The sequence below is a fragment of the Lithobates pipiens genome, unplaced genomic scaffold (genome assembly GCF_037356315.1).
Source record: "Lithobates pipiens isolate NorthernLeopardFrog02 unplaced genomic scaffold, aLitPip1_a1.2 Scaffold_13, whole genome shotgun sequence".
NCBI lineage: Eukaryota > Metazoa > Chordata > Amphibia > Anura > Ranidae > Lithobates > Lithobates pipiens.
The window spans coordinates 206,876,902-206,889,709 of NW_027507718.1; the positions used below are offsets into that span (position 1 = coordinate 206,876,902).

The 12,808-nt window shown below is 43.8% G+C and overlaps 1 protein-coding gene across 2 annotated transcripts in view; it reads left to right on the forward strand.

The window, feature by feature from the left end:
• The first annotated feature begins 3,915 nt into the window (after positions 1 to 3,915).
• The window catches only part of RASGEF1B (RasGEF domain family member 1B), a 627,560-nt gene continuing 618,667 nt past the window's right edge, over positions 3,916 to 12,808 (forward strand). Inside the window, exon 1 of one of the 2 annotated variants that reach the window (XM_077476167.1) lies at positions 3,916 to 4,171. In XM_077476167.1, the coding sequence (XP_077332293.1) occupies positions 3,998 to 4,171 (174 nt within the window). In that variant the 5' untranslated portion in view covers positions 3,916 to 3,997. The remainder of the gene's footprint in view (positions 4,172 to 12,808) is intronic. The other variant, XM_077476168.1, reaches the window with a different exon arrangement.

A 12,808-nucleotide genomic window follows, 5' to 3' on the forward strand; every position in this document is an offset into this window, starting at 1 on the left:
TGCATTACGGAAGTAAACACCAGGCCGTCCAGGGACGGCCAGGCGAAGGAAGCCGCCCGCTCTAAGGCCGTCATTCGGCCATAGGGCGGGTGGGAAGCGGTTAAAGTGATTGTAAAGCTTCAGTTTTTTTTTTTTTAAATAACAAACATGTCATACTTACCTCCACTGTGCAGCTCGTTTTGCACAGAGTGGCCCCGATCATCGACTTCTGGGGTCCCTCTGCAGCTCTTGTGGCTCCTCCTCTTATCAGATAACACCCTAGGAGAAGCGCTCTCCCTGGGGGTTACCTTGCAGGCGCATTCCCGAGTTCAGCATTTGCGTCCTTACACATGAATGCCGGACCCGGCCCCGCCCCCCACGTCATTGGATTTGATTGACAGCAGCGGGAGCCAATGTCTGCACTGCTATCAATCTATCCAATCAAGAGCCGGGACCCCATGCAGAGAGGGACAGCGCGTCTCCATTGAGTGAATGAAGGGGCTCAGGTAAGTACAACGGGGGGGGGGGGGGGGGGGGGCTGGGGGGCCGGTCACTGACAGAAGTTTTTTCACCTTAATGCATAGGATACATTAAGTTGAAAAAACACGAGGGCTTACAACCACTTTAATATGATAAATGGTTTGCAACAGTCTTTTGATGTTGCTACAGGTATACTTTGTCTCATCAATGCACAATCAACTGCACTCTAAGGTCTACATTTAGCCATAGACTTGAGCTGAATAGCGTCTGGTATAGGCTGGTTCAACAGAAACTGTCCGACAATTGACCCTTGTTTATGGCAGCCAGTCTGACAGAAGCCAGCCAAACATCTGGCTTCTGTCAAAGAGGCATGACTGAAAAATATTTGCCAATCGGCATCCGACCAGCGCTGTTGGCCAATGGCTTACAGCACTGACCAGTATGTTTTGGCGAGGGGGGCATTTCCCCTGTCAGAACACAATAGCTCAGTGGGGAGATCGTTGTACTAACACCAGATGGTTAGAGCAAGCTCCTCTCGAGCTCCTCAGTTTTTTTTCATTCGTCCTGTTGAGTTGAACAAAAGAAAAACTGATAGCGTGTACCTAGCTTAAAGCTAAAAACCATCAACTAAAGTCTAAAGCTAGCCATAGAATCTATTTATAGAATCTCTATACAATCACCCTTAGATTTACCAAAATCATGTTATATGAGGACAAACTTTTTTTTTAAAATAAACAGATTTATGATCGGAATGGAATTACCCAGAATAGCCCTAAACTGCCTCTCCTCAGGTCCTTCCCCGGCGCTCCTGGCTCCTCCTCTCTGGCGAGTGCCTGAGTTGTCTGCGTCTGTAAACACAGACTCCTTTGTCACTGGCTTTGATTGACAGCAGCAGGTGTCAATGGCTCCTGCTGCTTTAGCAAAGCCTGCAAGACCAGGCAGTGAGGGGAGCTAAGAGCTGCAGATGGGCACATCAGTTGATTGAATGAGGGTTCAGGTAAGTAAAGGGGGGGGATGGGTAAGCAGAGATACTGATGCCTAAACATTTTTTACTTTAATGCAAGAAATGCATTAAGGTAGAAAATGTTTAGGCTTTATTACCACTTTAACCACTTCCCGTCTGGCCTATAGCAAAATGACGGTCGGGTGGTGGTTCAGTTATCCTGACTGGGCGTCATATGACGTCCTTCAGGATAACAGCTGCACCGTTGGGGCGTGCATTGTGGCAATCGGTGATGCGGTGTGTCAGTCTGACACACGGCTACACCGATGTCGGTAAAGAGGCTCCGACTGAGGCTCTTTAAAATGTGATCAGCCGTGTCCAATCATGTAAACAGGAAAAGCCGCTGATCGGCTTTTTCTCACTCGCGTCTTTAGAGACGTGAGTAGAGGAGAGCCGATCAGCGGCTCTCCTGACAGGGGGGTCTGCGCTGATTGTTTATCAGCGAAGCCCCACCTTGGATGCCCACACTGGACCACCAGGGAAGCCGCCAGGACCACCAGGGAAGGGGGCAACATGTGGATGGCCAGGTATGTACCCCATGGCCATCCACATGTGCAAATGAATGCCCAATCTGTGTCAATCAGTGCCCACAAATGGGCACTGACTGGCACCATTATGTAACAAATTACAAAATTACATCAGTAATGTCCAGCAATGCCACCTATCTGTGTCATCAGTGCCACACATCAGTGTCCATCAGTGCCCATTAGTGCCCATCTGTGCCACCTATTGGTGCCACCCATAAGTACCCATCAGTGCCACCCATAAGTACCCATCAGTGCCGCCTATGAGTGTCCATCAGTGTCACCTATGAGTGCCCATCAGTGTCACCTATGAGTGCCAGCTATCAGTGCCCATCAGTGTCACCTATCAGTGCCCATCAGTGCCGCCTATCAGTGCCCATAATTGCCCATCAGTGCCACCTCATTGGTGCCAACTTATCGGTGCCCATCAGTGCTGCCTTATCAGTGCTTGTCAGTGCAGCCATATCAGTGCCCGTCACTGTAGAAGAAAACATACTTATTTACAAAAAATGTTAATAGAAACAAAGAAAAACTTGTTTTTTTTCAAAATTTTCGGTCTTTTTTTATTTGTTGAGCAAAAAATAAAAATCACAGAGGTGATCAAATACCACCAAAAGAAAGCTCTACTTGTGGGAACAAAATGATAACAAATGTAGTTTGGGTACAGTGTTAATTTGAGACAACGCTGAAAGCTGAAAATTGGCTTGGGCAGGGAGGTGTCTAAGTGCCCGGTATTAAAGTGGTTAAACAATCTGTTAAATTAGTATCATACAGGCACGCCTTTGCATTACATAGTTGATAGTAGATCTGAAGGATATTGTACAATCAGATTGTATAGTGTATGGTAAACCTATAGGTGGGAACACATTATACAATCTGATAGTACCATCTCCTTTAGATCTACCATCAACTATGTAATGTAAAGCTGGCCAAACATGGATCAGAATTTTGCCAGTTTAGAAGGACATGGCTGGTCGAATTTTGAACCATCACCCTTTTTCAGGTGGACCTGATTGAATCCTGCAGTCTCCCCTATGGAACAGCAAATGGCACCGTGGTGCAATGCTTTACAACAGGGGAAGGCAACCCCGGCCCTCCAGCTGTGGTGAAACTACAAATCCCATGCTGCCTCTCTCTCTAGGAGTCATGCATGTGATTATAAGGATCTTGTAATGTCTCATGGGACTTGTAGTTTCAAAACAGCTGGAGGGCCGAGGTTGCCTACCCCTGCTTTACAGGCTCCAAAAAAAAAAAAAAAAAGAATGCACATTTTTTTACCTGCAAAACAACGTGCATTATGTTTTTTTCTAAAAAATGAACTTACCCTTTAAATATTTTTTAAAGGTATGCTACGTGAAAGAGAATATGTAAGAAAAACAAAATAGGTGTTATCCCAATTTGACTGCAAATATGGACATAATGTACACTTTAACACCCCAGATTGCACAGTTGCCTATAAAATAATGGCAATTTTACATATGCTATAATGTAAACGCTGGCAATCGCTAACTTTTACAAGCCAAAGCTAAGTGATACAGTGTCTGTAACAAACTAATAAAAAACATGCTTTATTTGTCACACGTCTTTAGCTGTCTTGCAGTGCATATAATACTGCAACTGTGACAAAGCCATTATCCACCTTATTATTGCACCCACACGATTGCAGCAGTAGCTGTGCTGTGCATTATAGATCCCTCCAGCCCAAGAGTTTGAAGCAGTGTTGTTGCCTGTCGGATGTGTCTTCACTGGGAGCTGCAGCGTTGTCCCTCTCTTTACCCCCTTTGCGGGCCCTTTTCTCTTTTACTATGGTAATAGTGACATTCAGCTGGAAAGGCTAGGAACAGACATCAAAAGCCTAGACAGCGCTAGTGATTTTTTTTTTCCTTTTTTTAAGTCAATTGTGTCTACCCAGCAAGCTCACAATGCTGGACCTGAGACGTCGCATGGAGCTGCACCTTACTTGTCCTACTGTTGGCTGGGTGGCATAAGCGGAATTTGCGCGCTTGCCTTCATGCTGATAACATCTTCCCGGAGATCTCTGGATAATAAACACTTGGACAGAATTTTACTGCAATATCTGCAGCTCCTAGACATTACCATTCGACACTGCTTGTATATGGCAAAGTTTTTCGCAGAGCTTCTGGGCTGCACATTGCGAGACAAGGGTGCGTCTCCTACGTTTGAGGTGAGTGCCAAAGACGAAGAGGGTGGCAGACTGCGACCATGTGTTGTGTGTGTGTGTCTAGGAGGGTGGGATGCTGCATTGCTGGACAGCTCACCTTGCATGCTGCTTGCTCTTTATCCTCGGAGGGATGCTGCAGAGAACTTTCACAGCTTCAATGTGTAATACGCTGAAAGACATAAACAAGGCACATTATGCTGACATTCCAGGCTGAAAAGGATGTCATTTTGAAGGTTTTCAAAATACCTAGTATCTTACACACAGTGCAACATGCATTGATGCTGGTAGTATATACAGATGTACCGTATAGGAGACTGCAGATTGAAAAAGACACTACTGGGGCAATCAATTTTGAATGTCTGCTCAGGCTGTTTCAGCAAAACGATGCGGTTTGTGTACAAATCTAATTTTATTTAAATGAAGCTAGCTGTGGCTCCAGCTGTATGACAAAGCACTACGTGTCACTGTAACGTCCACCACAACTAACTGAAAAGTACTAGCTTCATATATAGTACAGACTTACATTGCAGATGTTGTTTCTGTTTTCTGCACATGGCTGAAAATTTGACGTGGGCTGGGATGTTGTCACCAATCTGATGAACCTTAAAGGGACCATACCTTCAACCCATACAGTATTTTATAATGAAGTAAATGTATTTATTTAAACACACTTATTATATCTTATGCCGCATTATAATTTGGTGCTAACTTAAATTACATTTAATTAATGTCTGTATTTGTATTGCTTGTTTTTGGGTGCAGTCAAATTGGGGGGCAGCTTTTGTGAATAAATGACCATTTACAGACTTAGTGTGCGAAAACATCTCCATGAAGTTCATAATCTACATGACTGCACACACGGATCCTTACTGTCTAGTTATCAAAGGAATCCCCTATGAAGTCACTGGAGCAGACACGTGCTTCTGAAAAAGCAGTGAGGGGATCTGATCACTAGACTAAACTGAGGTCTCTTGATCTTTCCTTATGGCGTTACATTAATAAAATATAAATACAGCTGTTTTTTTCTCTTTATTTGAAAAGATTTGTAAAGGCTTACAATTTCTGTTTGTATTGCCTAAAATATTAGTTGTAGGTTTTGGGTAAAGAAGACCTTCACCCAGTTTTACATCACAAGGTTTACAGGTTTTTGTAACTATTTTTTTTTGATTACTTGCTAGGACGTCCATAATTCTTTTCTAGGTAAGAATGACATACTTCCAGTCAGCCACAGCCTCCTGGGATGAGTAACGTGTATTAAAATCCATTTTTACTATTCTGCACATGTGCAGTGTGCATCAGCAGGGGGTCAGCTGCTAGGACCTGAAAAGACAGCTGGTAACCTGATGATGTCAAAAAGAAAGATGATGTTGCTGGACGTGGTGTGCAGTGAGGGACACGTTAGGGTGGTGCTGGATTCGCTGGGTGGGTGTGTATGCTATTTAACTCAACCCAGTGGCAAGCATACAGGATGCCAAGGTGGGTCCTGGATGGGTGCTATGTGGCACTGATAGTCAGGTTGTGGTCCCTTTAAAGGGGATAGTTTAGTGCACTCAAGGGTCTCACCCATACATTATGAGGGGTTCCTGGACAGTTGTACAGAAGAGAGGACTATCTCGCAGTCCTCTCTGCATTAGAAGTGGCTTAATTGGAACATGGAATTTTGGAGGTCCTGAGTGACATTCGGGTGGGAAAAAAGCCTCCACTCCTGACTACAGGGACTCTGGTTCCTATGGGGTTAAGTGACCTCCAAGAAGCAGCACGTAAGGGAGGAAACTTCCATTGTTGGGGGGTGGAGTAGGAGTTGAGAGCAGACCTGGCTTTGTGCTACATGTGTGCCACAAACCATCTGAAGCTGGACACTGCTAACCCTGGGGTAAAAACCCTTATTTGACTTTTGCATTTTAATCGTTTCAGTTGTGCTGAAGATAAGCAGACTTCTGTGTTGCATTTACTGAAGTTATGTTTGGCTGCTGGAAGCTCCTTTTTGTTTGCTTAAAGAGGAAGTAAACTCTCCCACTCTAATGCTCCTTTTATTTAGTCCATTATAATAAGTCATTATCAGACTATAGCCACTGTAATCCAGCCCAAATTGCATATTACTTACTGTTTAAAGAAACGTTAAAAAACTTGTTTCCAGGGGTAAGGCATCGCCATCTTAAGTATTGTTTTCTGAGTCCACAGTGGAGTGCATTTCCGCCCTTACATTGAGCACTTCCTGTACTGTTTACCAAGCCTCCTTCTCAATCCAATGTTTCTATGGCAACCCTGCTTCCCTGTTCATAGCTTACTTGTTTATTTCATAGTATTTAGTTGTGCTGATGTCTAATGTTTCCCTTTGTCAGACTTATCAGCTTCAGCTGATAAGACTGCAGTAATGGCCAATATTTAGACTATGTGAGGTCACATGGTCACATGGTGTGTAGGAGGAAGCTCTGAGTGATTAGCAGAGTTCAGTGTTGTGTCGTAGGAAGTCCTGATAACAGATAGATAAGACATAGCGAGTGTGCCTTAAATTAGGGGAGATCTGGGCTTGCTCAGTGACTTCATTCTACAGAACAACAAGGATTACAACAATACTAAGAAAGTAAGGAGATATCTACAAGCAGTGTTCATTAGGGTTTTTTATGCTGATTTACATGGGACAAAGTTGTGGGGGAGGGTTTACAACCACTTTAACCACTTCAGGACCGCCGTATTGCCAATGTACGTCAACACAATGGCACAGGCAGGCACAATCACGTAGATGTACGTGATTGCCTTCCAGCGGGTGGGGGGTCCGATCGGACCCCCTCCCGCTGGTTACGGCGGTCCGGTTCGCTCCAGGAGCGCTCCGTGATGAGGGGATGGCCGTTGGTTTTCGGCCACCCCCTCTGGATCGCTCCTGGCCAATGAGAAGCTTCCTCCCACTGTGTATTGTTTACACAGGAAGGAGGAAGTGATGTCATTCTCCTCGGGGCGGTCTTTTTGACCGGACTACGAGGAGAAGACTAATAGTAAGTGTGCACCAACACTACACTGACATGTAGGTACACACAGGCACACAAACCCCCCCCCGATCCCCCCCCCGATCGCCCCCCGATCCCCCCCCGATCCTCCCCCCCCCCAGTCACAGTGTCACTGATTGCATTGATCATTTCTTTACTGATCAATGCATTCAGTGTCAGTTGTGACAGTAAAAACTGTCAGGACAGTTAGTGTTAGGTCCAGGGTAGCCCCCTATCACCCCCCAATAAAGATTTAACCCCCTGATTGCCCCTAGAGTTAACCCTTTCACCCCCTTTTGCCAGTGTCACTAAGCGATCATTTTTCTGATCGCTGCATGTGTCGCTAGGTAGCTAGTTATTTTTTTAGGTTCACCGCCAGGTTTTTATATCGCTAGGTACCCCGATATACTACCCAATAATGGTTTTAACCCCCTGATTGCCGCTAGTTAACCCTTTCACCCCCTTTTGCCAGTGTCACTAAGCGATCGTTTTTCTGATCGCTGCATTAGTGTCGCTACAGTCGCTAGGTAGCTAGTTATTTTTTTAGGTTCACCGCCAGGTTTTTATAGCGCTAGGTACCCCGATATACTACCGAATAATGGTTTTAACCCCCTGATTTCCGCTAGTTAACCCTTTCACCCCCTTTTGCCAGTGTCACTAAGCGATAATTTTTCTGAACGCTGCATCAGTGTCGCTAGTGTCGCTAGGTAGCTAGTTATTTTTTTAGGTTCACCGCCAGGTTTTTATAGTGCTAGGTACCCCGATATACTACCCAATAATGGTTTTAACCCCCTGATTGCTGCTAGTTAACCCTTTCACCCCCTTTCACCAGCGATCACAGTATAAGTGTCACTGGTGACGCTGGTTAGCCAGTTAGTTATTTAGGTTCCCCGTCAGGTTTTTATATAGCGCCAGGGACCCCCATATACTACCTAATAAAAATTTGAACCCCCTGACTGCCCCTAGTTAACCCTTTCACCACTGATCACCGTATAAGTGTTACGGGTGACTCTGGTTAGTTTGTTTTTTATAGCATCAGGGCACCCACCATTTATTACCCAATAAAGGTTTAACCCCCTGATCACCCGGCGGGTGATATCAATTAGGTTTTAGGGTCAGGGTCTGCGTCGCCCCAGGCAGCGCTAGGTTAGTGCCAGTACCACTAACACCCACACGCAAAGCATACACCTCCCGTAGTGGTATAGAATCTGAACAGATCAATATCTGATCTGATCAGATCTATACTAGCGTCCCCAGCAGTTTAGGGTTCCAAAAAAACGCATTGTTAGCGGGATCAGCCCAAATACCTGCTAGCACCTGCGTTTTGCCCCTCTGCCCAGCCCACCCCAGTGCAGTATCGATCGATCACTGTCACTTACAAAACACTAAACACATAACTGCAGCGATCGCAGAGTCAGGCCTGATCCCTGCCATCGCTAACAGGTTTTTTTGGTAGCATTTTATATTCAAATCCGGAAGGCAGTGCTTGGTTTTCGGGGTCCCGTACGTGGCTAGGCTCCCAAAAAGTCCCCCACATGTGGTATCCCCGTACTCGGGAGAAGCAGCAGAATTTATTTTGGGGTGTAATTTGACTTCTGCCCATAGCATGTGTGAGCAATATATCATTTAGTGACAACTTTGTGCAAAAAAAAAAAAAGTTTGTAATATTCCCGCAACTTTTGGCAAAATATAAAATATTCCATGGACTCAACATGCCTCTCAGTAAATAGCTTGGGGTGTCTACTTTCCAAAATGGGGTCATTTGGGGGGGTTTTGTGCTATTTTGGCATTTTATGGCCTTCGAAACTGTGATAGGTAGTGAGGAGTTAAATCAAAAATTTGCACCCTTAGAAATCCTGAAGGTGGTGATTGGTTTTCGGGGTGCCGTGCGCGACTAGACTCCCAAAAAGTCCCACACATGTGGTATCCCCGTACTCAGGAGAAGCAGCAGAATGTATTTTGGGGTGTCATTTCACATATGCCCATAGCATGTGTGAGCAATATATCATTTAGTGACAACTTGGTGCAAAAAAAAAAGTTTGTAATATTCCCGCAACTTGTGGCAAAATATAAAATATTCCATGGACTCAACATGCCTCTCAGTAAATAGCTTGGAGTGTCTACTTTCCAAAATGGGGTCATTTTGGGGGGTTTTGTGCTATTTTGGCATTTTATGGCCTTCGAAACTGTGATAGGTAGTGAGGAGTTAAATCAAAAATTTGCACCCTTAGAAATCCTGAAGGTGGTGATTGGTTTTCGGGGTGCCGTGCGCGACTAGACTCCCAAAAAGTCCCACACATGTGGTATCCCCATACTCGGGAGAAGTAGCGGAATATATTTTGGGGTGCAATTCCACATATAACCATGGCATGTGTGAGCAATATATCATTTAGTGACAACTTTTTGTAAAAATTTTTTTTTCATTATTCAATCCCTTAGGACAAAAAAAATAAATATTCAATGGGCTCAACATACCCATCAGCAATTTCCTTGGGGTGTCTACTTTCCAAAATGAGGTCATTTGGGGGGGATTTGTACTGCCCTGCCATTTTAGCACCTCAAGAAATGAAATCGGCAGTCATAAATTAAAAGCTGTGTAAATTCCAGAAAATGTACTCTAGTTTGTAGACGCTATATCTTTTGCGCAAACCAAAAAATATACGCTTATTGACATTTTTTTTACTAAAGACATGTGGCTGAATAAATTTTGCCCTCAATGTATGACTAAAATTTAGTTTATTCGATTTTTCTTATAACAAAAAGAAGAAAATATCTTTTTTTTTCAAAATTTTCGCTCTTTTTCCATTTATATCGCAAAAAAAAAAAATCGCAGAGGCAATCAAATACCATCAAAAGAAAGCTCTATTTGTGGGAAGAAAAGGACGCAAATTTCGTTTGGGTGCAATATTGCATGACCGCGCAATTACCAGTTAAAGCAGCACAGTGCGAAATTGCAAAAAGACCTCTGGTCCTTAAGGTGTTTATTGGTCCGGAGCTGAAGTGGTTAAGGAAAATAAAGACTTTTATGTTTAAGAAAACCGGCTGTTGTACATGGTCCTAAGGCGCTAGATCCCCTGAATATCACACAAGGTAACAAGGGTTAAAGCAGAGCTTCACCTCAAAAGGGAAGTTCTGTTTTTTTTCTAATTCTCCCCTATCATTTTTGGCATTTTATGGGGGGAGCAGGTATCTATTTTTGGCAGGTACCCGCTTCTACTTTCTAACTTTTGCTTGGATTGCATAGGCGATTCCTGTGGAAGTTTGCTCCTCCCCCCACCCACAACCTCCTGGGACACATCACAGGACCCATGAGGCTGTTTGTCCATTTAAAAGCACAGCGCAACGCAGGCATGCGTAATGGGAAGCCTGCTGTGAAGCCTCAGGGAGTCACAACTGACTTCCCACATCCAAATGGCAGTGTCAGGGACCCAAAGAATAGGCCGGGGTAAGGACAGTGCTGCATCCCTGGACAGGTATGTGTCCTTTTGTTAAAAGTTAGCGGCTACAGCATTTGTAGCTGCTGACAATTTTTTTAACTGACTGAAGATCCTCTCCAGAGGAGAAAAATGACCCCGCAATGTGGCCTAAAGTCCAAAAATTGTAAACTTAAATCCGGACCCACAATCTATGGGGGTGGGGTAAACCTTACAAATAAGTTACATTTTCAAGGTTAATAGGCAAGGGATTATCAGAAAATGGGCTTGGGGATCTGGGGTTGTTAAAAGTGGTCCTTAACAACCGATGAGTCATCGAGCAATGAAAAATTAAGAAACAAAACGGTGTAGGGTCCCCCCTATCCATATGAGGCCCTTTGGGTATATATTTTTGCACACATATAATGCTTTCTTTTGGTGATATTTGATCATCACTGTTTTTTTTTTTTTATATAAAACATATCCAATAAAAAAATCGAATTGCTTCATACATTTAGGCCAAAATGTATTCTGCTACATGTCTTTGATCCCAACAAGTGTATTTTAATTAGTTTGTGTGAAAGTTATAGTGTCTACAAACTATGGTATATACAGCATCTTACAAAAGTGATAATACCCCACACATTTTTGTAAATATTTTCTTTTCATATGACAACCCTGAAGAAATGACACTTTGCTACAATGTAAAGTAGTGAGTGTACAGTTTGTATAACAGTGTAAATTTGCTGTCCCCTCAAAATAACACACATTTCTAAACTGCTGGCAACAAAAACAAGTACACCCCTAAGTAAAAATGTCCAAATTGGGCCCAATTAGCAATTTTCCCTCCCCGGTGTCATGTGAATCGTTAGTGTTACAAGATCTCAGATGTGAATGGGGAGCAGGTGTGTTAAATTTGGTGTTGTCACTCTCACTCTCTCATACTGGTCACTGGAAGTCCAACATAGCACTTCATGGCAAAGAACTCTCTGAAAAATTATTTTTGCTCTACATAAAGATGGTCTAGGCTATAAGAAGATTGCCAAGACCCTGAAACTGAGCTGCAGCACGGTGGCCAAGACCATACAGCGGTTTAACAGGACATCTTCCACTCAGAACAGGCTTTGCTATGGTCGACCAAAGAAGTTGAGTACATGTGCCCAGAGTCATATCCAGAGGTTGTCTTTGGGAAATAGATGTATGAGTGCTACCAGCATTGTAGAGATGGAAGGGGTGGGGGGTCAGTCTGTCAATGCTCAGACCATACACCACACACTGCATCAAATTGGTCTGCACAGCTGTCCTCCCAGAAGATGATCCACAAGAAAGCCTGCAAACAGTTTGCTGAAGACAAACAGACTAAGGACATGGATTACTGGAACCATGTCCTGTGGTCCCATGAGATCAAGATAAAATTATTTGGTTCAGATGGTGTCAAGCATGTGTGGTGACAACCAGGCGAGGAGTACAAAGACAAGTTTGTCTTGTCTAAAGTCAAGCATGGTGGTGGGAGTGTCATGGTCTGGTGCTGCATGAGTGCTGCCGACACAGCTACAGTTCATTGAGGGAACCATGAATCCCAACATGTACTGTGACATACTGAAGAAGAGCATGATCCCCTCCTTTCGGAGACTGGGCCGCAGGGCAGTATTCCAACATGATAACGACCCAAAACCCACCTCCAACACGACCAAAGCCTTGCCAAAGAAGCTGAGGGTAAAGGCTGGACAAGCATGTCTTCAGACTTAAACTCTATTGAACATCTGTGGGGAATCCTCAAATGGAAGGTTCTCTAACATCCACCAGCTCTGTGATGTCATCTTGGAGGTGTGGAAGAGGACTCCAGTGGCAACCTGAGAAGCTCTAGTGAACTCCATGCCCAAGAGGGGTAAGGCAGTGCTGCAAAATAATGGTGGCCACACAAAATATTGACACTCTGGGCCAATTTGAACATTTTCACTTAGGGGTGTACTCACTTTTCTTGCCAGCGATTTAGACATTAATGGCTGTGTGTTGAGTTATTTTTAGGGGACAGCAAATTTACACTGTTATACAAGCTGTACACTCACTATTTTACATTGTAGCAAAGTGTAATTCCTTCACATTAAAAGATATAATAAAATATTTATAATGTGAGGGGTGTACTCACTTTTGTGAGATACTGTATACTGGAATTTTTATGTATTTATTTTTTATACTAGTAATAGTGGTGATCAGCGATTTATAGAGGTAATGTGCGTTGG